At 34.3% G+C, this 21,340-nt stretch overlaps 1 protein-coding gene and 1 long non-coding RNA gene across 3 annotated transcripts in view; one reads left to right on the forward strand and one right to left on the reverse strand.

Annotated features, from left to right (window-relative positions):
- The window catches only part of LOC116667789, a 325,717-nt gene that overhangs the window by 263,734 nt on the left and 40,643 nt on the right, over positions 1-21,340 (reverse strand). The window lies entirely within an intron of this gene.
- Positions 10,472-21,340, forward strand: part of PPFIA2 (PTPRF interacting protein alpha 2) — a 389,252-nt gene continuing 378,383 nt past the window's right edge. For both annotated transcript variants that reach the window (XM_006189282.3, XM_032493818.1), the window contains exons 1-2: positions 10,472-10,784; positions 14,979-15,229. In XM_006189282.3, coding sequence (XP_006189344.1) covers positions 14,981-15,229 — 249 coding nt within the window. In that variant the 5' untranslated portion in view covers positions 10,472-10,784; positions 14,979-14,980. The remainder of the gene's footprint in view (positions 10,785-14,978; positions 15,230-21,340) is intronic.

A 21,340-nucleotide genomic window follows, 5' to 3' on the forward strand; every position in this document is an offset into this window, starting at 1 on the left:
TTGCTGGTAAATTTATTGTTCAAATAATACAGTCCCTAAAATGTGGTATACACTGGATCACTATAATCAATAGACTTGTGATTTATGTATCTGTTGTAGATATTTTCATTGTTAGATTGCTGTGTATAAAAAAAATAAGGTGTGCAAACCAGTGGAGAAATGTTGGAGATGCAAATTATAGATTATGTTTTTAATTCACGCAGTGGCAGGGAAATTTCAAGCATACAATACACCAGCTTCACATGTTAATTGGAAGAGAGTAAATGTTCTAAAAAATGTGCAAAATAAGAAACGTTAGCTCCTTTGGTAAATAATACGAAACAAAACTATGTGATGGTGAAGTTAAATTATAAATCATTTATATTGATGAACCAGATCTGTGACACAATTGATTAAATTAATGGTTGTAATGTGAAGTTTAAATTTAAAAACTCCCAGAACAAAACCTTCAAAGATAATAAAATAACTTTCCTTTGACTTGTAAGCCAAACAATGATGGACACACAGAAGATGCTCCTTTTTTTGATAATTCTGCCCTTACCCTCATCAAATTATGTTCAAATAAACAAAACTCTCCTATCATATCTTTTAGCACTCTGATATAGTTCCTAGTTCGGTTTTGGCATATATTTAAAAACATGTATACATTCTTTAAACTGAGATTTAATAATGATGATCTAATGATCGACTAGTTAAATCACTTCTTCAAAAAGATCTCAGTGTGGCATTTTTAAATTTCCATGACTTACTTTGAGCTATTAAAGACTTTCCATATCCATTAAAAAAATTTTTTTTGTAGTATTGGAAAACATTTACCAACTAATCAGAGATGCAGATTATAGGAATAAATATTTTATTTTACAGCTAGCTTTGATTCTAAAGCACTGTATAAAATGAAAAAGTAATTTAATACTTACGGTCTGATTACCTTCTAGGAAAGGTTTTATTATTTTTATTAGTATTACTATCAAAGATTGGGTTTTCTTAGTTCACAATGGGATCACAGAATGATGTAATATGTTGTGGTAGGCAAGAAGCAGTCTTACCATGGAAATCATATATTATTCTCAAGTTCCTTACATGTAAATAAATTATTTGCACATGAAGGAGTTAGAAATTTACAAATGTATTTCAAGCCCCAAGCACTATACTTACTACTTACCATTTTACCTGATCATACTTGAAATTTTTGGAAGAAGTGCTGTATAGTTTTACTGTCTTCCACAAATATATGTGTGTATAAGTATACACATATAAATTTTAGATAAAATTTTCAATCTATGGTACAATGATAAGTGATATGTTTTATTCTGTGTGTTTTGTGAATTTTTAAGTTATAATTTTTTAAAGTGACTTAACTCTTTTTTTTTTTTTTTTTTTTTTTTTTTTGGTGGAGGGAGGTAATTATTCATGTATTTATTCTTGGAGGAAGTACTGGGGATTGAACCCAGGACCTCATGCATGCTAAGTATGTGTTCTACCACTTGAGCTATAACCCTCCCCTTTAAAATGACTCTTGACTTCAAAGATCTAAATTAAAGTATAGTGGTAGGGCTCTGTTTAAAGGTGTCATATAAAATACTACATTTTAATGCATTTTCCTTTTACAGTAATTAAATTGTGAAGTGCATGGTCAGAATAGCTCCTGATGTGAAAAATTTGCACTACATTGATATCATTTAGGAATTGATTTATCTTAGAAAACTGACAGTATAATGGATAGCATGTCATTAACCTTGAAACCAAGACATATAATTAGCCAAAGTTGAAAGGAACAAAGGTCACTATCTGAAGGTTATCCTCAATATCTTGATCTAATTTCTAAAGGACAAACTACTTGATCTAACACTCACTGTCTAAGTAATCACAAAATAATCATTGTAAATTAGTCTAAACTAAAGCTCCCTGTCCATCTGCAGAGTTCCTTTGTCCTGTGATAGGTAAGTGACAAAGGACAAGAATACTAGATTACTCTTGCTTATGTCCACGTGGTGCTGCCCCAGGAACACATGCAGCCTATTATGCTATGGTGTTTTATTAATCTTAGCCAAATTGGCCAGTGTGGTTAGTCTTTTCTAAAATGTAGTCTTCCTTCATCAAGTATAGGCTTTTCTAAAGCTTTTCAAGAAGGTGACATCATTGCAACCCTGGAGCCTTGATATTTTTCCCACTTGAGTAAGTGAAGATAAAGAAAAGCAATTAATCCAATCATTTGAAGGAATTTTAGACAGAAAAGCAGGCTTCAATTTTGATAAATACATTATTCTTCTTATTATAATAATTTGCCTTATTATTCAAAACATAAGAAAATAAATAAGTACAAATATTATTTGGGAAATTTTTCAAGTAATATAATGTGGATTTGCATAATATAAAGCAAGATTTAAATTTAAATACCTAATTTAAGTGTGCATGTAGGAAATAACATCTCATTAATGTAATATAACTAATAGAGCTATAGATAGACAGGTAGTAGAAAGATACTGTGTTAAAACAGCAATTGCTTAAATATGAAGAGACTAGGTATAAAGCGTTCCATGGAGATAGCAATTGCTAAATGAAAGACATCATCCTTTAGCTGTAGGCTCATTTTAAAATGTTATGACAGCACCTATATTATTAGTCATTATCTTCAATTATTTAGCCAATTTTCAGAGTGCAAAATGCCTTACGTACAGTTTGAATTTACATTTAGAGTACATTCATATAGAATATTATAATTTATTCATTAAAATTGGAGCTTTTGATATAAGTATAATGTAATACCTTTCCTAAAATGAACCAAAACATAAGTTACACATTTAAATTCTTAAAATGTAGTGTTTATGGCAATAAAAATAACAGGATATAATGATATTCTTAACCACTGACTGACAGGAATATTGAATTTATTCTTGCAGTAAAATGAAGAAATTAAACTAAATTATATTTTCCTGTATTAGAAAAACAAACTGCTAGTTTTAATCTCAATATAATTTTAATATTAAGTTTTTGATAATATTAACCTAAATACTCAAAATTATTTTAGAGTACTTAAGAGATTTTCCTAAAATATACCTTCTGTTTGGATTTTGTCACATTTACCATAAAAATAGTATCTGTGAGGTAATTATTTTTAGTAGCCCACATTTCAAGATTTTGAAAATGGTTTCTTCTAAAGAAATACAAAATCTCAACACTTGGAGATGAAAATATTTTCTCTTAACTGCTATCCTTAATGATACCAGAAATTAGCCAGAGACCATTGAATAAAAGATATCGTGGTGAAGTAGGAGGAATAAACAAATAAAACTGAGTTTGACCTAGAGTAAAGCAGTTACAAAAAGTTACTCAAATGAACAATCTGTCTTTGAATATTTCAGTTTAAAATCTAAAAATGTCATTTCTTTTCCTTCCTTGAGTAAGTTCAGTTTGTCAGCCACTTTACACATTATTAGATTTCTACTTAAGCACATACAGCTTTTTACCTTTTTAAAGTAAAAATACCTCAGAATAGTTTCAGTAGCTATTGCTTGCTTTTGATAAGTTGCTTATCTGAATTTAACAATTAGTACAGTAATTGCCCAAAAAGAGTATGTCACACTTGTTATTGGATCTACTGTGTCAGGCATAATATTTATTGGATTATTTATTTTATTTATTTATTACCAGCAAATGTTTAGTTTCCATCTGTAACCATACAGTTGACCCCCTGTATTCCTTTCACCCTAACCTCTTCTCCAACCCGCTTCCCCTCTGGTGGACACTAATGTGTTCTCTGAAGCTATGTGTTTGCTTTTGTTTTGCTTTGTTTATTTTATGTTTTATAGTCCATATATGAGTGAAATCATATTGTTTTCTCTTTTTCCCTTGGACTTATTTCATTTAGCATAATATGTTCAAGCTCCAATAATGTTGTCACAAGACTGCATTCTTTTTTTATGGCTGAGGAGTTTTCCATTGTGTATATATCTACACCACATCATCTTTATGCATTCATCCATTTGTGGACACTTAGTTTATTTCCATATCTTGGCTATTGGCTATCATACAGCCTTATAAGAGAATCAGTATTATCTGAGGAAATTATTTTTAGTGCAGCCTTATAGGTTGTCTTAGCTTCATACCATGTGATTTAGGAACAACTTGAAACCCCTCAAAGGGTAATTCCAGTGCATTTACCCCCAAAATGAACATAAAAAGGATTTTTATATTTACCTTAAAAATCTAACCAAACCAAATGCTCTTATTCTGATAAAAAGGCAATGATAACAATATTTGAAAGCACTTTTTAAATTCACTAATAAACTAAATGGAATGTTGGTGGCTTTAACATAAATTCTATATAATTTAGTTATGTATTTTTGAGATGAAACCTCAGGATTGAGAGAGTAGAGCAAGGTATGTTTATCTATCAAGACCATCCCTGACTTTTATCTGCTTATACAAATTTGTTCTACAGTGTGTGACCTCTAATTTTTATCTCAGCTGCAAATACTAGGTTTTGCCTGATTTCTCAGGTCTGGAATTACTAATGCTAATAATAGCTGGAATTTATTTAGCTCTGTGTATAAATGATCTCCTTTAGCCTACGATGTAGATACTATTTTATCCCAATTTTATACATAATGAAATGGGAAATATAGAGTTTCAATAATTTGCCTAAGGTCACCTGGCATATGATAGGATTTGAAACCTGACAGTCTACTTAGATGATGCTTTTAGTACTATATCTCCTTACTTAGGGTAGAAATTCTCCCTTGCTCTTTCAACCTCTCATGGGCTGAAATTCTGTTTCTGTGTCTCTGAGTAAAGCCCACACGTGGCCAGGCATTCTACTTATCCCTACTTGACTGCTTGATTCTGACCTATTATGTGTGGACATGATGATTCTCAGATGATCTCCCTATTAGAATATTTGTGCATAATTTATCACTACACCTCAATGGTACATCTTGTTGCCTGTTTTTTTGTCCCAAGGCGCTCTTTATATCCTGACTTCCTCCTAAACTTGCTGAACTCTTTCAAGATTATTAAAGATCAGTTAAATGACTTCTATAATAATGTGGCATGAGATATTGAGTCACAATGGTAAAAAGGGAGAAAAACTGAGAAATGTTTTATAGTTAAAACTCAACAAATCTTAGTATTGTATTAGACTCAGGATCAAAATTCAGAATTAAATAAATGGCGATTCCAAAATTATGACCCTTAGTTATTGGGAGGATGGATGTATCACATCTCCAGAGAAAAGGAACACTGAGAGGAGTAAGGAATAAAAAAGAAAAGAAAGAAATTTGGTTCTGGCTACATTAAGTTTCATAGTGAGATATAGTAGGAGCTAAATAAATTGCATTAAAAGGTACACAGTAGGGTATTTAGGAATTTAATTGTAAATTTAATTGTAGTTATCAGACTAAGGCATAGATTGATATCTAATTTTGCCAGTTTCAAGGCCAATTCATTTCAAATTGAATGTGCTACACTTAATTGATAATAATTTTAAAAAATACATAAAATGCTCTCACTGAGGCAGAATCTGCTTTACAAATGTATTCAGTTGATCTCAAAAAGTTTCAGTAGTAAATTTGAAAATACTCTTAACAATTTTTATTTATGACTTTAATAACTTTAAAGTGAAGTTAAAAATCAGTCTAAAATATTCTCACTAATGATGCTAAGGTTTTAACTGCAAGTAATCCTGAAGGTGTTTTAATAAATATCTTATTACAGGATTCTATTTTATAGAGAAACAGAGGTTTAAAGGAAGACATTCCTGATAACTTGCTTAAGCAAATGTATATAGTTATTTATAACATTTATGCAATTAATGCATTTTTATTTAGAAAGCAAAGAAAAATTTCTCTGTTTTCTTTCACTTCTCTTTTTGTCTCATTTTTTCTGCTATAACCCAAAACAACTAACACTTTTCACTCTTCTAGAACACTAAGATTCCTTAGTTATAAGGTGAAAACTCAGTGACTATTTGTCAACCTGATTCATATTACAGTAATCACATATAAATGTATAGGTAAAGGTTGATTAATGTAGACTTCACAAAATATGCCTCGTGAAAATTGATACTTACACAAATGTGTGGAAGCACAAGAGTCAGTGCCCATGTGCTTATATGACTGTCATATTCTGCAGTTCATGTTTTTAGACAGGTAAGAGGAATAGTGTGTAGCATAAACATAACAGGTTACATGAATCCCCTATAATAATGCTTACTATTTGTGATAGAATTGGGTATTAATTTTATGACCATTGATTCCAATTAATTGCATGTATATTTTTAATATACCCGTAACAGAAATTTTAAACATAACATATTATCTACATATCTTTTATTTTCATCATCACTTTCACAAACTGTATGTGAAAATGGCTAAGCTTTTATCAAAAAGCCTCTTCATTCTTCTTCCAGCCTTGAGGCTAGAATATTTTTCTAGCCTCTCTTGTAATTAGATGTTGTCATGTGAGTTATTCTCACTAGTGGCATATGAGAAAAGTGTGTGTCACTTCTGCACCAAGGATTTTAGAAGTAGTTAGATATGCTTCCTCTCCCACCATCTGGGTGAAAAACCCAAAGAAATGATAGATACCAGACAAGAAGGGAACCTAAATTACTGTGGGGAAGAAAGTGGCCCACTGACCAATACTCACCTTGGAATACCGAAAAAATTAAAAATAAACTTCAGATGGGTCTGGGACCCATTATTTATTTGGGATTGTTTTGTTGCCTGTCCTAAACAATACAGTGTAATAATATCGTACAGCTTTATTGTTGAATGGAAATGAAATAAAACACACATTCCCACAAAACTATAGGTAGGTAAAGTGTATGATGGAAGTTATTTCTATCATCTATTCAAATCCACTCTAAATTTTAAATTCAATAGTAAACATAAGTGCAGAAAATGTAATTTAATTGTTTTAATAATGTTACTGTAAACTTGTGAATATAGGCAAAATATTTTCATAAATGGATAACTAGATAGCTGAAATGAGGTGATACTGAGATTAAAATGTCTGTTACAATTGTAAATATTTGCTTCCTTTTGTATCAAAATTATATTTGCATTTAAAGGACAAATTATTGCCACTTACTAAATCTTTGTTATTGTCATAGCCCACACTCAATTACCCATTTTCTTTGGTGCCTGGTCTTAGTACACTTTATCTTGACATACAAAACCATCCTTGGTTTAAATAGAACAAGCACTTTTTATTACTATTACTATCATTATATTACTAACATACTATGTGATATTCAGAATACCTAAAGAGATAGGCCATCATAGTAAAAAGCCATAGTTGTATGTCATGCTCCTCTTAAAAGAGTATATAGATAAAAAGACCATATTTGAAATAAAACGTGCAGAAGAATTAGTAAGTGTAGCTATTAATATTGTGTGTCTCTGTGGATTATTTTTTTTTCATTGATGTTAGGCACTAAAACTAATGAAAGAGGTGGCTTCCACTACCTCTGCCTAAACTTAGTTGAATATCTAGTAAATAAGCATATTTTATCTTAATCATTGATCCTTGGCTTTCAAAAACCATTAAGAACAGAAGATAATCTCATCATAATAATTGATTTTGTATTGTTTAAGAGGTTTTTGTTTAGACTGAAAAATATCAGCTGTTTTTCTTGTTCTGTACTTATTTTATGCTCAAATTTCTTCAGTTTTATTTAATTAGTGTCCTCAAAGTGAGATTCCAGACCTCAGAGTATTCTATTACCTGGGAACTTACTAGAAAGAAAATTCTTTGTCCATTCCACAAAATCCAAAACTCTACTGAATCTGAAACTCTGGGGATGGGGCCCTGAAATCTGTGTTGTAACAAACCCTTTAGAGATTCTCTTGCATGCTAAACGTGAGACCCACTATACTAGACGAACCCCTGTAGGGGGGTGACTTTTCTTCATGTAAATAGGTTGAACTAATACTTTCTGCAATATTCCTTCTTAAAATGCCTTAATTTTGATGGGAAATGTTGTTTACACTCTGCAGTGGTGTTAAGCATCAGAATGTGAGAGCACATAGTAATCTAAGATGAGAATGACCACGAAGATTATATCTTCTTACTAAAATATTCCTTGCTCCATGACTGCTTTCTGCCATCCATTATCAAATTGTTTCTTTCTGTAATATCAACTATCAGGTAGTCTTTAAATCTGTCTACTATCAATTGCATGTGGGCATTATATTTAGAATTAATACTTTCATTCGTTGTATGAATAGGAGTAAGGTAAATCAAGACTTTTCTTGGAAATACTAGCAACATTACTTGGCAAATGTTGATTACCAAGGAAATTCCTTATTAGTTTAATAAGGAATTCTTGTACAAAGAGACAATATTAACTGTCTTTTAAAGACATGAAGGTTTCTGAGGTATAAAGAACATTTAATGTCTTCTAGGGAATTCCAGAGAGTGAAAGTTATGAGTACTCACATATGATTAGTAGGATAAACCTATTATTAAATTAGATCTATCTGAAAACAGACTGGGATGCCTTATGGCTCAATAAGTTTTCCTGTCGTTAAGAGATTAAGCCAACATCAAATGGTAGGTTGACTGGGGGGTCTAGATCCTTGCTACTCAAAGTGTGCTTCACTGGGCGTAGTTTGTTACAGTGCAGAATCTCAGGGTCCAACCCAGTCTTAGTGAATCAGAATCTGCATTTTAACAAGATCCGCAGGTGATCTATATGTACGCTATATTTGAGAAACAGTGCTCCAGCTAACATCTAATGAATCTTCATAATACTCTTATACTTAATTTTCATAGGATTATGTTGTGATGCAGAATGTGTATAACAGTCTAGAAGAGAAGGGTGGTAAATGCATGAGACTGACCTCATATTTTACTGAGGTCGTTAACTGAATTAAATGTTACTCCCCAAAATGAAACAGTCTGTTTCCTCAACTGTAGTTAATGTAAGTGAGCTGGAATTTGAATATTATTTCTATAGTTAGCTTTGGACTCTGCTTTACAACAGAAGTGAAACATAATTTTTGGATTTGTTGCACTAAATCATAAGGGTATTTGTACAAACTTCCAAATTATACCCAATGTTGAACCCTTCTTCTAAATCCCTCCTGCATGCCCTCTTCCTTTTCACTATAACTAGGATACCTTAATTTCCCTCCCTGAAACCTTCTCTTTTTGCTTAGAGTAAGTACTGGTTTTGTCTTCTGCTTCCTTCCCTATCTCTGATGGGTTTATATGAATGGACAGCAGAGGCAGAAAGAAAGGAGAATAGTAAAGGAATGCATAGGTATGGGGGAACTGGAAAAGATTAAGGCACCAGACTTTGCTCAAGGCTAAAATTTACTCAGGCAGAGCGTACTTAACACACAATCCTCATTGCCAAAGCAAAGACTAGAGAAGAGCTGGAGAGGTAATGAGAAGTGACAGATGCTGCCACACCCTAGATTGGCTCTGGTCTCTACAACCATGACTACCGTGCCCTGGTCCTGGGAGAAGGAAGCCGCTTAAAGAAACGACAAGCACGGAAGGCCAGAGAGCCTGAAGATGCCCAAGCCCGTTCCGGTCCCCAGCAGTGCGGGTCAACACACGCCTTCCTGTAGAGACCATTGTTTGTGGGAAGCCCAGGCAAGGAAGAGCGTACCTTCTTCCCACACCTGCCCAATCCCAGCCCTGCTTTCGCCGGGGGCACTGGGACCAGCGCGAGTCTCAACAGCCCGGGAGCGGCTTTGGGGGAGTCGTGAGTATCCGTGAGCGCGTGTGCGTGAGGAGGAGAGCAAAGACGTGATTACTTCAGAATTTATTTAAGGGCCGGTGGAAACCACTGCAGCAGCTTCCAGGGGAAGCCCTCCTTTCAGAGGAAGAGGAGGTGGCGGCTGCCAAGGAGGAGGAGGGGGTAGGGACGGAGGAGGAGGAGCAGCAGTAGCAACAGCACGAGGCAAGTGAGGAGAGAAGATGCTATAGCATCCACACCGGCGCCCCGCAGGTTGGTTCTCCCGGCCAACTGATGCCAGCAAAGAGGCTTACAAAGAGGCTGGGAGCAGAAACTGGGTGGAGGGGGGTGGGGAGGGGTGACTGCTTGCCTTTCTGGGGAAGAAGCACCTCTTTTAAGTTAATCGAGACACCCCAGCTTGTAACTGGGCAGGGGGCCAGGAGGGGAGCTGTCCTGCTTCTCCCATCCCTGGGGACTCGCTTCTCTTTCGCTTTGCAACTCCAAGCGGTAGCCATAAACTCTGGAGGAGCTCCGGGTGGAGGACTGGTGGAGAAATCCCCTTCCAGATACTCCTCAAGCCTTTTCCTAAAGCTCACATTCGGGGGTACAGCCTCTGGCGGCCAGGACGCGGAGGGGGAGCAGCGCCGCTTGGTTAAGTTTCTACAAGTCAAATCCAGTCCCCACTTCCCAGCTCCCCGCCCCAGGTCTCCAGCTGCACGCGGGGAGCTGCGGCTGCTCCGGCAATCGGGCCGCTGCTGCTTTAAGAGCCGCCTCCCCCTGTCCTCCCTTTGACAATGGTCTGAACCGAGCTCTGCTTCCCAAAGCAAAATTTGTAATATGCCATTTTTCCGATGGACGCTTCTCCTTTTGGCTGCTAACGGGGCCGCGGGAAGATGCCGAGTTTCTGCCACGCCACCCAGCCGGGGCACGTTCCGGGAGGACGCCCGGGCAAGCGAGTGTCTAAGCTGCCTTTCTACTCCCGTTGCTAGGGAAATGGTCCAGGAGTGCCGGGTGTGAGCCTCCCCTCTCGTCAAGCCGGAGACTGCGGTTGTCATTGATCAATTGAAGAAGCAGAATCCGAAATTACAGACATTAGGTACAGAAACTGTATTTGAGTTACACGGTTTCCCATCCGATTTATTTTTTCCTACCCCCTCCCCCTTCTCCTGGCCCCACCCCGCCCCCAGGGAAGATGATATGCAAATTCCCTGTCAATTACTGTTTGTACCTTTTGCTTTCCACCCTCATCCTCTCCCTTCTATTTCTCTACCTTCTCCCCACTTGGTTCTCTCCTACTGGGCAGGATGAAGAATTTTGGTGTGGAAATTATGAAGTCAACTTCTTCAGGGTGGTGGTGGGGGGGGTGTGGCTGAGAGAGAACTGTCCAGCCCTGTGGGGTGAGCTGGCTCTTCGGCCATCTGTAAATGCACTGGGGTAAAGAAAGTGCAAAATGCTTCCATTAGAGGTGATAATAATACTTCCTGAGGACAGGGGACCTCAAAGAGTTAAATAGGAGGAGGAATATTCATGTAATGTAATCAGACAATGGCTAGAATTTCTTTCACCGAATTACTCCTTGTGGGTTAACTGAGGTGGAGATAGGTCGATTCTTAACACTAAATCTTTGCAGAAGAAACTAACTACAGAGAATAACTGCATCTTTGTCTCTAGCAGGATCCAAATCCTAATGATTTGTTTGAATAAAGTGATTCATTGACAGAAAAAAAGCCTTTTATTACACTGTCATATGTGGATAGGTACTATTTGAACAGCACATATTGCTAAGAAACATATTGGATCTTGAAAGCCCTTGGGTAATGACTTCAGGGGACATTCAAAACTTTTATTTTGAAATCTGAGAGATTTAGAAGACAGTCAAGGTTATGTGTTAAGAATAAAGGAGTTGGTTTTCCTGGTATAAAATTCTCGAAGCTCAATTTAAGCACTGAGATAATTAAACCAACTAGGTTTATTATTTTTTTTTCTTTTCACAATAAACAATTGCTTTAACTAGGCCTTGAACCTTCAGTAATTTAATAAACAGGGCATTAACATCTAGAAGAGTATAACTCAAATCAATTAGCTTTGGGGAGAGGATGAGGAAAAGGAAATTATCAAAGCAAATTGTTAATGTATGCCTTTTCTAGTTTTTCAAGAATCATGTGATCTATGCAGTTTTTAATATTGAAAATGATTCTAAAGTTAAGAGTAGTATACGAGAATGAACTAGACTTGAGATTGAATGACTACAGCCTTCTGGACTATGCAAGTTGCTTCAGATGTCATCCACTCTATAAGAGGGTGTTTAACTCTTACATTGAATACAGATTTTTAATTGCTTTTAATACCCAAAATGTGCATTTAAGAAAAAAGTTATACTATATTTTAAGAAATATACAACTATTTTGTAATTTATATTAGACGGAATCTCAGTCTTTAGCAAGAAACTAAGTTAGCTCTTTAAAGTGGCCTTATTTTTCACAGACAGATTTCTTTCCTTTTAATTTTGACGAAAAGATTTTAGATTTAACATTTGAGTTGACTGTGAGGAAAATGAAGCATATATTCATCTTATTTCCTAAGTAACTTTTGCATAGTTTGATTTTTTTCAATTGAATTTTAGAAGTTTGTAGTACCCGCTGGAATTAAACGTTTAGGCATGGAAGCAGTATGAATCATAAAGGTAAAACAGACTTTCTGCAAAGATGAATGTTGATAATTTTATGATACATACTTGAATTTGTAATAGCTGTTTATAATTTTACTTTGTGTTCTCAGTCAGGTATCCTATTGGAAGCTTACAATAGGCTTTTTAAAAAAAATGCCTGGATTATTATTCCTCTTTACAGAAGAGAAAATTGAAGTTTATAGATGTGAAGTGACTTGCCCTGGTTCACATGCCTTAGGAGTAGAATTGAATCAAGTTCTTCTGGTGTAGATTTAATAGACCTTCTAAATCCCTTAGCTGCTTCTCATCACAGCATCTTTCAACTAACTAAATCAAAAACCATTTTTTATACTGATCTAAGAGCCTAAAGTTTGGAAATGTCTAATGTCCCACAGTGATGACAAACGTTTGTTAGAATTAGGGTAGTATATTCAGAAGAAAACTGTAGCTTAGGTAATCAGTGCAGTTATATTTTTCCTTGGAATTTAAAGTTGTTGTAAGTAATTCAGAGTAGAGATGGGCTGATAGCTTTCTTTCAGGGAGGATATGATTTAAAATATAGTTTTAAGAATGTTTAAGTGATCTTAAGTTTAAACCTTATAAGTGTTTTGGCACAGACTGTCACAGTGGTACCATTTCCTCCCTCAGTATTTATGTTTTAACTTTAAATGTCAAGAAGAAACACATTGGCTCCTGATCATGATTTCTCAGAATGACACAGCTGTTCAGTGTGTGGATTTCATGCATGGCATGTGAACTAATTGCTTTAAATATTCAAATGTGTTGGAACATGTTTTTTTGTTTCTAGTTCTTTTTTAATTAATGCAAAGAAAATTTGTAGCAGTTAGAAAATAGTCTCTTTTTTTCCCCTTTTTTTGCGATATATCATTTGAATGAAATTCAAAATGAAAAAGATACAAAAAGTGTATTTTCATTCATTAAATGGTTAACATTAATAGCAAATGTATGAATGTGAGTGTGTGTGTTTAAATGCATGATATATATCTGCTCTGTGCTTTACTTTAGGGGGAATAAGAAATTGAACAAGTCAAGTTCTTGCCTTTGGGTAGCCCAGTGTTTTGAATGATGCTTTGATAATTCAAAGCATTATCTTGAATTGTCCTATAATTTACCTCCACATTATTATTATTATTATTATTATTATTTTTGTATAGACTACCAGTCACAACATACCTTTCTTTGCCTTTTCAAAAGTTTCTCCTAGTTTTCAGTTGGCTCTGACCAAATAATTTACAGATAATTGAATTTTTCTCCTCAATAACCCAATTTATATGAAGAATCAGAAAAAAGTAATTAACTATTGAGCTGTTAAGTCTTGGCATTTTATTTGAAAATATCATGAGAAATATTTTCCCCAAGGACAGAAATATGCAGAAAGAAAAATGAATTGACCTTGCATTATAAAACCAAAGAATTCTTCAGGATCAACAACCCTGCCAAACCAGCCTTTCTCCACAACAGACTTCTGCAAAAGCAAGCCCTCTAATTAATAGCTGCTGGACTCAGTACAACAACTGAAATTGAGATGGGTTTGATTTTTTTTTAACATAAGATTGAAGAGAGAAAATGAGATAATTTCTGATTTTCAAAATGCCACACAATAAGTCACTGTTACACCTTTATGTCTGTGTTGTCTATTTTAAATAAATAAACAATTTAAAAATATTCTGAACAGTTCATTTATTTTATGACTGGTTGCTTCTGATTAGCAGCTAGGATGTGAAGTTACTACATTAGCTAATGTAATTTATGGCATCTGTTTTATGGAATATTTGAAAGAGTGTTAGTTTATATTGTTTGGATGGAAACCAGACAATACAGCACCCAGGAAACAAAGGAATATTAAGTGTAATTAGTAGGATAATAGCCTAAACAAATTTATGTATCTGAGTCTATTTCATAATGCTTACGTCTAAGTCAGTCAGGATCACTTACCTCTCTGCATAGACTACTGTAAGAATTCAGGAAGAAAGCATATGAAAATAATAAAATGGAAGTTGTAAAGTCTAGTAGCTTTAAGTTAGTATTAAATAATTTGTTGATAAAATTAAAAAGTAAAAGCTGACTATTTTATAAAATGAGCAATTATTTGTGGATTTTCTAAATGAAAGAATGAACATTAATTCATTCAATTATTTAAGTAATACAAACATCATTTACTTCCTACCTGTTAAATGCCAAACACTGCTTGCTGTTCAATATAATAACAAATAAGGGTAAGATGGAGGTATTAATTATAAGGTATTTGTATAGTTGCAGGGGAAGAAAGGTGTAATAAAGGTAGTAACATGTTACTATAAATTGAATTAGATTGGATAAATCATGAAAAAAAGAGTTTGAGAACTAGATGAAATCAAGATATATTTTGTAGGCAGGAGATCTGTATGTTGTCATAAAAAGAGAAAGCATGCTATTTGGAGGAAGTCAGTGAACCATATTTCATTGAGGTCAAATTTTTTAGCATGGTTGGAGTTGGGGCAGTGGGTAGAGGAGAGACAATTAGGCTGATGAACTACAAAGAGTCTGGTGAGTTGGGGGTCAGGTGGCAATATTGGAAACCTTTTCTTTACTAAGACTTCCCTCCCCTTTACTTTCTTTAAGCAATGATGTGTGAAGTGATGCCCACGATTAATGAGGACACCCCAATGAGCCAAAGGGGGTCCCAAAGCAGTGGCTCGGACTCAGACTCCCATTTTGAGCAACTGATGGTGAATATGCTAGATGAAAGGGATCGTCTTCTAGACACCCTTCGAGAGACCCAAGAAAGCCTCTCACTTGCCCAGCAAAGACTGCAGGATGTCATCTATGACAGAGATTCGCTCCAGAGACAGCTCAATTCAGCCCTGCCACAGGTATGCCTCCTGGGAGCATCTGTCCTTCCTATTGCAATTGAAAATGAGATAAGACCTAAATAAGCTTTGTTTAATTCCAATTCTTGCAACTGCTTTTCCCCTTAGCATACAGAATATGCAAATTTTGGTAAGAAAAATTTAAGAATAGATAACTAGTTCACATGAAACCTTGCCTCAAACAAAACTGTGGTATTTTGGTGGTGGGTGGTGTGAAGTGTGAGTTCCTATCTGGTCTTTCTCTTGAAAACTGTTTTTTGCTGGAGGTAGAAAACCACCTGTTGTTCAGCTTTTAATCATCAGAATGTGGGACTAAGTAGTTTTTTCTTTCTTACTTTTTAAATACTATCATGACATTTGGAAATACGTGTTTTAAATTTTCAGTTATGTGGTCTGTCTTTGGAAATGATTGTACTTTTGAAAGTCTGCTGGCCAATATTTTTTATTTGTCTTTCTTTAAAAATGCCTAACACCTTCTTAAAATTCTTGAACTTATTGATGTATTACCCTTTCTTCTGAAAAAAAAAATTCAGTTTCTTTTGTTTAAATATTTTGGAAATAGGAGAAAAGGCAAAAGTTTAGTTTTATTCTCATAAACTTAAATAGTAATAGTAATGTTGCATGTAGTAATATTATTATACAAAATAACTGATCTTTTTAATATATTTTTGTCAAGTATTTTATTTTATACAAAAATAGAACATTTTAAGGATTTTTAGCTAATTTATACACAGAGTTAATAATGAAAATCAATTCTCTTATTTAAGAATAGCATAACTATATTTATTTTGGGTATGAGCAAAAGAATAGAATATGAGTGAGATTTTGAATAATCACTTCCCAATAAACTATATTTTTCTTTTAAATACAAGTTTGATTGGCCCTCTACTTGAAAGACAGTAGAGCAAAAGTTGAACAGTTGACCTCTCTCCATGAAGTTACATCTTCTAGGAAATATCTTTTTATAAGTATTGAAAATACATACTCAAAGTGGATAAAATTCTAAACCCAGCTATACTATTGACTTGCAGTGTGAGTGTGATGTTGAGATATTTGTGACTCTCAGATATTCTGAAAGGATTACCTAGAATGCTCTGTCACATCCCTGTTAGGTAATTCCGTAACTCTGTATAGATTACTCCTCTCCCAGTTCTTTTCATTTTCACTGTTTGTCTTGCGTTGAGATGCAATAATGCAATAGTAAAACTCTAGCCTATTGGTACACTGATTTGTTTAATCACAAAGAATGTTTTGATTCATTTCAGAAGAAGACTATCATATCGTCACCAAGATTATATTTTTTAAGTGAGACATTTCAGTCTTTGTTTTTCATAAGAATATTCATAGAATGAATACCGTCATGCTTACTCCCCTCCAAGATTATCTGAGTTGGTCAATGCTGTTGTTAAAGTGGAACCAATCCCACTACTCATTACCTTCTGTGACAGGCACAGAATAGGGCAATCATTTCTCTTTTTAGACAGAGTGTTTCATTAAGAAACCCAGGATCATAATTTTGTTGGGGGCAAGTTCAACACACTTTTATTATGTATTAACAGCAGTCATCTGAAGTTTATAATTGAATTACATAATGATTGTGTGTTCCCCATATTCTCCACACTCTTCTTGGAAGTTGACTCTCTTTTCCTAAGTGTAGGACTTTACATGTATCCTGCCTACAGATATCTTTTTATATTTTATTCAAGTTTGATGCTGTCAATTTGGGATCCTAACACTATCAAAGTGATTCTAAGAATAATTTGAGTTTTTTTCTATTCGTAAGAAAATGGGTGAGTAATTTATAAGTATGTTGTAAAAATAAAATACTAGAATAAGATATTGGGGGGAAAAGGAGAAAACTGGAGATGTTTTCATACATAATTATATTGTGTAGGTAAATTTCTTCTTAAAGGTACAGAAATGAAACATTTTAATTCTTGCATTCAGTTACATTGAAAATATAGATTATAATACATATAAATTTTAAAATTTTAATTACACTGGTGCACAGCATCTTCCAAACACTTTGTGTTTTAGAGTTCAGAATTTTCTCGATTTTCTGTATGTGTGTAATCTGTTATTATAGAACACTCCTCCAGCCAGATTCTGTGCAGCACCCTATAATTATATATGTTCATATTTCTGAAGAGAATTCTATGAATATTCCTACTGCATGGAAAACATAAAGACTATATAAGTGGTCTCATGTTAATACAGGTCTGGTTTTGCCACCAATCAAGTTTGCAACATACTCACAAATGAAATGTCAGTTTTCAGAGTGTTTAAGTTTTGGAATTATAGATTATGGATTATGAGCCTATGTATTTAGAGATATAGTTTCATAACATAGCTCTTTCATAAATACTTTAACATTTTTCAATATTTATTTGTATTTTATTATTAGAAATATTTAATACCCCTAGGAATCCATAGGTTCTTAAAGACCTAGTGATGGTCTTGACACTTTTTTTTAAGCAAGTATTTAATAACCTAATCTGTAACTTTAGGGCTATAAGTTTTCTGCAAGTAAGAGAGGAATATTCTTCTTTCATTGGTATCTTTGAAACTTTTTAAATACTTCGTGAGCACTGTACCTGCACTGCTTGGTAGCACTGAATTTGACATTTACCTGGAAGTAGAAAATGACTCCCATAACTTAAGTCTTGAGGCAGAAGTAAAGCATGTAAAATTGAAAACTACAATAACATAAAATGAAATTTGTTTTTGCAAACATGGGGTAGAATTCAGACTAGAGTCAAACTTTATGACATAGCATGTTTTCAGTTGCCTACTACGCAAGTATTTTTTAGTTGTTGATGATTTAGTGCTTTGCTTTAGTCACTTTCTCTCCTATCAGTTTTTATGCACAAATGCAGCAGTGAATTTAACAATCCTAACCATATATTTTGTAGTCATATTTTTTATTTTTCCATTATGTGATTGAGTGTAACTATGCTTAAAAGAGTATTAATAATTCCACATCATTCCACATCTCTAGGCCTGGTGTTTCTCAGTTACACACTCAGTTTTCTACCTTTCTAATACACAGATCCATTTTAATATTTCACAGAATCTCAGGTTCAACATGCCTAAACTCAGTCCTCATCTGCCTCCCACTCCCTGCCTAAATCTGCTCTAACTCCTCCCTGAGACACCTGGGAGTCCTCACAGCTGAGGCTTCCTTCCTCATTTCTGAACTCACTCATCATTGGACCATACTGTTTTTACCTTTTAAATAAATCTCAAGTCTCTCTACTCTTTTCTGTTCTTTGGCACTGGGCTCTCACTGTCTTTTCTGTTCTCTGTCCTACCATTTCCACTTTTGTAAATGTGTCATGTTATATGCTTGAATAATGACACACTGTTTGCAGTGTCCTGACAAACTTCATGATATTCCATTCTTTTTCCTTCATGTATTTTCCTCTCTGCTCATATGTTCTTCCTCAGTGTCTCTGTCTTGTTCATTTCCAGTTCTCACCAAGACTTTATCTATTCTAGAAGGCCTTTTCTGAACCTCCAAGATAGGTCCTCTGTGTTTCTTACCCTTATTATTTTCTCATTCTATTATCTGTTTACGTGCCTGTTTTCTACCCTTGACAATTAACTCCTTGAGAAGAGGAGCGTATCTTTATCATCTATAACCCTCTGGATCAGGAGAGTACCAGATTCATAGTGAGGGCTTTTAAAGTAAAACTAAATTAAATGTGTATACATCTTGATGTAGAAAGAGCAAAAAGCTTGATATAAGGAAGATGTAGTTTGTACTGTGTTTCTAACATACATTATCAGCTTGAGTCAGGTCTTCAGATTTCCATGCTACAAAAGTGGTTAATACTAATACCTCACAGGGTAGTATGTGATGATTAAAAAATAATATAAGTAAAAACTAACTGATTTATAAAGCATTAAATATGGAAATGCTTGCATTTCTTTTATCCAGGATGCCGAAAGATAAACTAATTTCTATATATTTTTGAACAATTTGCTAGGAATACTGATAAAATAGTCTTTAACATTTTGGAAAACAGAGCAAAAATTTACCAATTATTAATATACTTATTAAAAATATTTAAAGGAGAGATGAAAGGAGTGAAAGTTCCATTGCAAAAGGCTATTAGATTTAAAAGTTCAAAATTTCTTTTCAGCACCTTATTTAGCAATCGTTGAGGGTCTTCCGTGTATTTAAATGGTTATGTATGTTTGTATAGGAGATAGAAAAAGATGCAACATATTTTGGTTCCCAGAGAACTTAGGAAATAGAATTGCTGTGAAAAAATATATAAATGGATCCAAATTAATATAGTACCAGAAGATTATAAAAGTACTGAAAGTATTTGCACCATAATATGACATGAGATTAACTTCAGAAAGTTTCATGTGGAAAGTGACATGAAAGAGAGATTTTTTAAGAAAAGGTTAGAAAGGTCTAGAGGGTATTCCATTTCAGGCATATAGTTGTGCAGACATGACCCTGCCATGGACATGTGAAGGGCTGGAATTCAGCCTATGCTCTGCTTTCCAGGCTAGGCTTGGGGTTCCTAATTCTCATAAAGGAGACAGATGAGCTAGCAGTGTCTCTGGTTTAAAAAGAAGACTAAATAGGAATTAAATAAGGAGCGTAACTAACATCTGTTTTTCTTGAAGGGCTGTAGGGTAGGAATGAAGTTTTGTATAATGACAGTGGAAGAATGTAGCCTGCTCATATGTGTGGTAAAAGCTAAGGATAGACGTTTACATACAGGATAATCAGTATAAATTTGAGTGAACTAGTAACATGATAAGCTAATAACAAAGGAATATTATTCTGCCATTTTAATTTAGGATGGATTATATAATACTTATGTTTCAGCTATCTGTTGCTAAAATAATGCTATGTAACAAAGAACACAAAACCTCAGTGTCATGCAAAAAGATTGGTTTATGTAATTCTGCTGACCTGGATTGGTTGATCTTGGCTGGGCTCAGTATTTCATGGCAAAATTACAGGGAAGGATGAAGCATAGGTAATAACGTTAGTGCAACTGACATATCACAAATAGGTGCTAAAAATGTCATTTGGGTCATTATTATGTAGTAGAGCTTACTGTGGTAAGGTAAGAGTTCTGGTGAGGTGTGGGAATTTGAAATAGGATTGTGAACCTTGAAACTAAGAAAGACATGTAAATGTAAAGAATGTTAAGGAGAAAGTATGGACATAGCTAGATAATGAACTAAATGGGCAAGACTTTGGACTAGAGTTGGAAGATCTGAATTTGAATTGGAATTCTTCCACTTATTAACTGAATAATCATTGGTAAGTAACTTGACTTCTTTGAAGCTGTTTCCTTAATTGGAAGGAGAGAATAATATCTACCCTAGGAGTAGTTGAAAGGAAGAGTGTGTATGTGCTTCAGAAACCCTGAACATTAAAAAAAAGTCAGGTGGTATTTTTCAAAACTTGGGATGTGTCAGTATACACACTGATGAGGAATTAAGTTAAAAGAGGCTACCTGTGGAGAAGAGGAATACATTTATATTTTCATATTTAAAATGCAAAATATTTAAGTGAAACTTACAGAGAGTGACAGAAGTCCCTTTTATTCTGGAGACACTCTAATTAGGTATCTTTTTGGCTTGCTACTTACTAGCTCAATAACCTTGGTCAAAGAAGTTATTTCAAATAATGACAGAACCTGCCTCATACAATTATTATGAGAAATAAGTAAGCTGGAACATGTCAAATGATCAATTCAGTGACTCACAGATAGTACATGCTCAATAAATTTTAAGTGCAGCTATTGGTGCTGTTATTATTACCATAGATATTATCATCATTATCCTCAGTCAACTTTAACTGCACTATTGAAAGCACTAAAAATCCTTACTCTCTGCAATCTTTATTAAATTTTGGAATCCTTTGATTTACTTTTTTTTAAAATCTTAACTGCACTCTCTTAAATGGTTTTCCCAAATTCTCCACTTCCTATACGGCCAATCTTACATGTCCCTTGATTCAGTCAAACAACACCCTTCCTGTTGTGCTGAGAAGAAAACATCTGGATTGATTACCTTCCTTTTCAATGAAACCTAATGCCACCACCCTTGTTTTCGCCCGTGTATCTGTGAGAGAAAGAT

The sequence above is a fragment of the Camelus ferus genome, chromosome 12, assembly GCF_009834535.1.
Source record: "Camelus ferus isolate YT-003-E chromosome 12, BCGSAC_Cfer_1.0, whole genome shotgun sequence".
NCBI classification, from domain to species: domain Eukaryota; kingdom Metazoa; phylum Chordata; class Mammalia; order Artiodactyla; family Camelidae; genus Camelus; species Camelus ferus.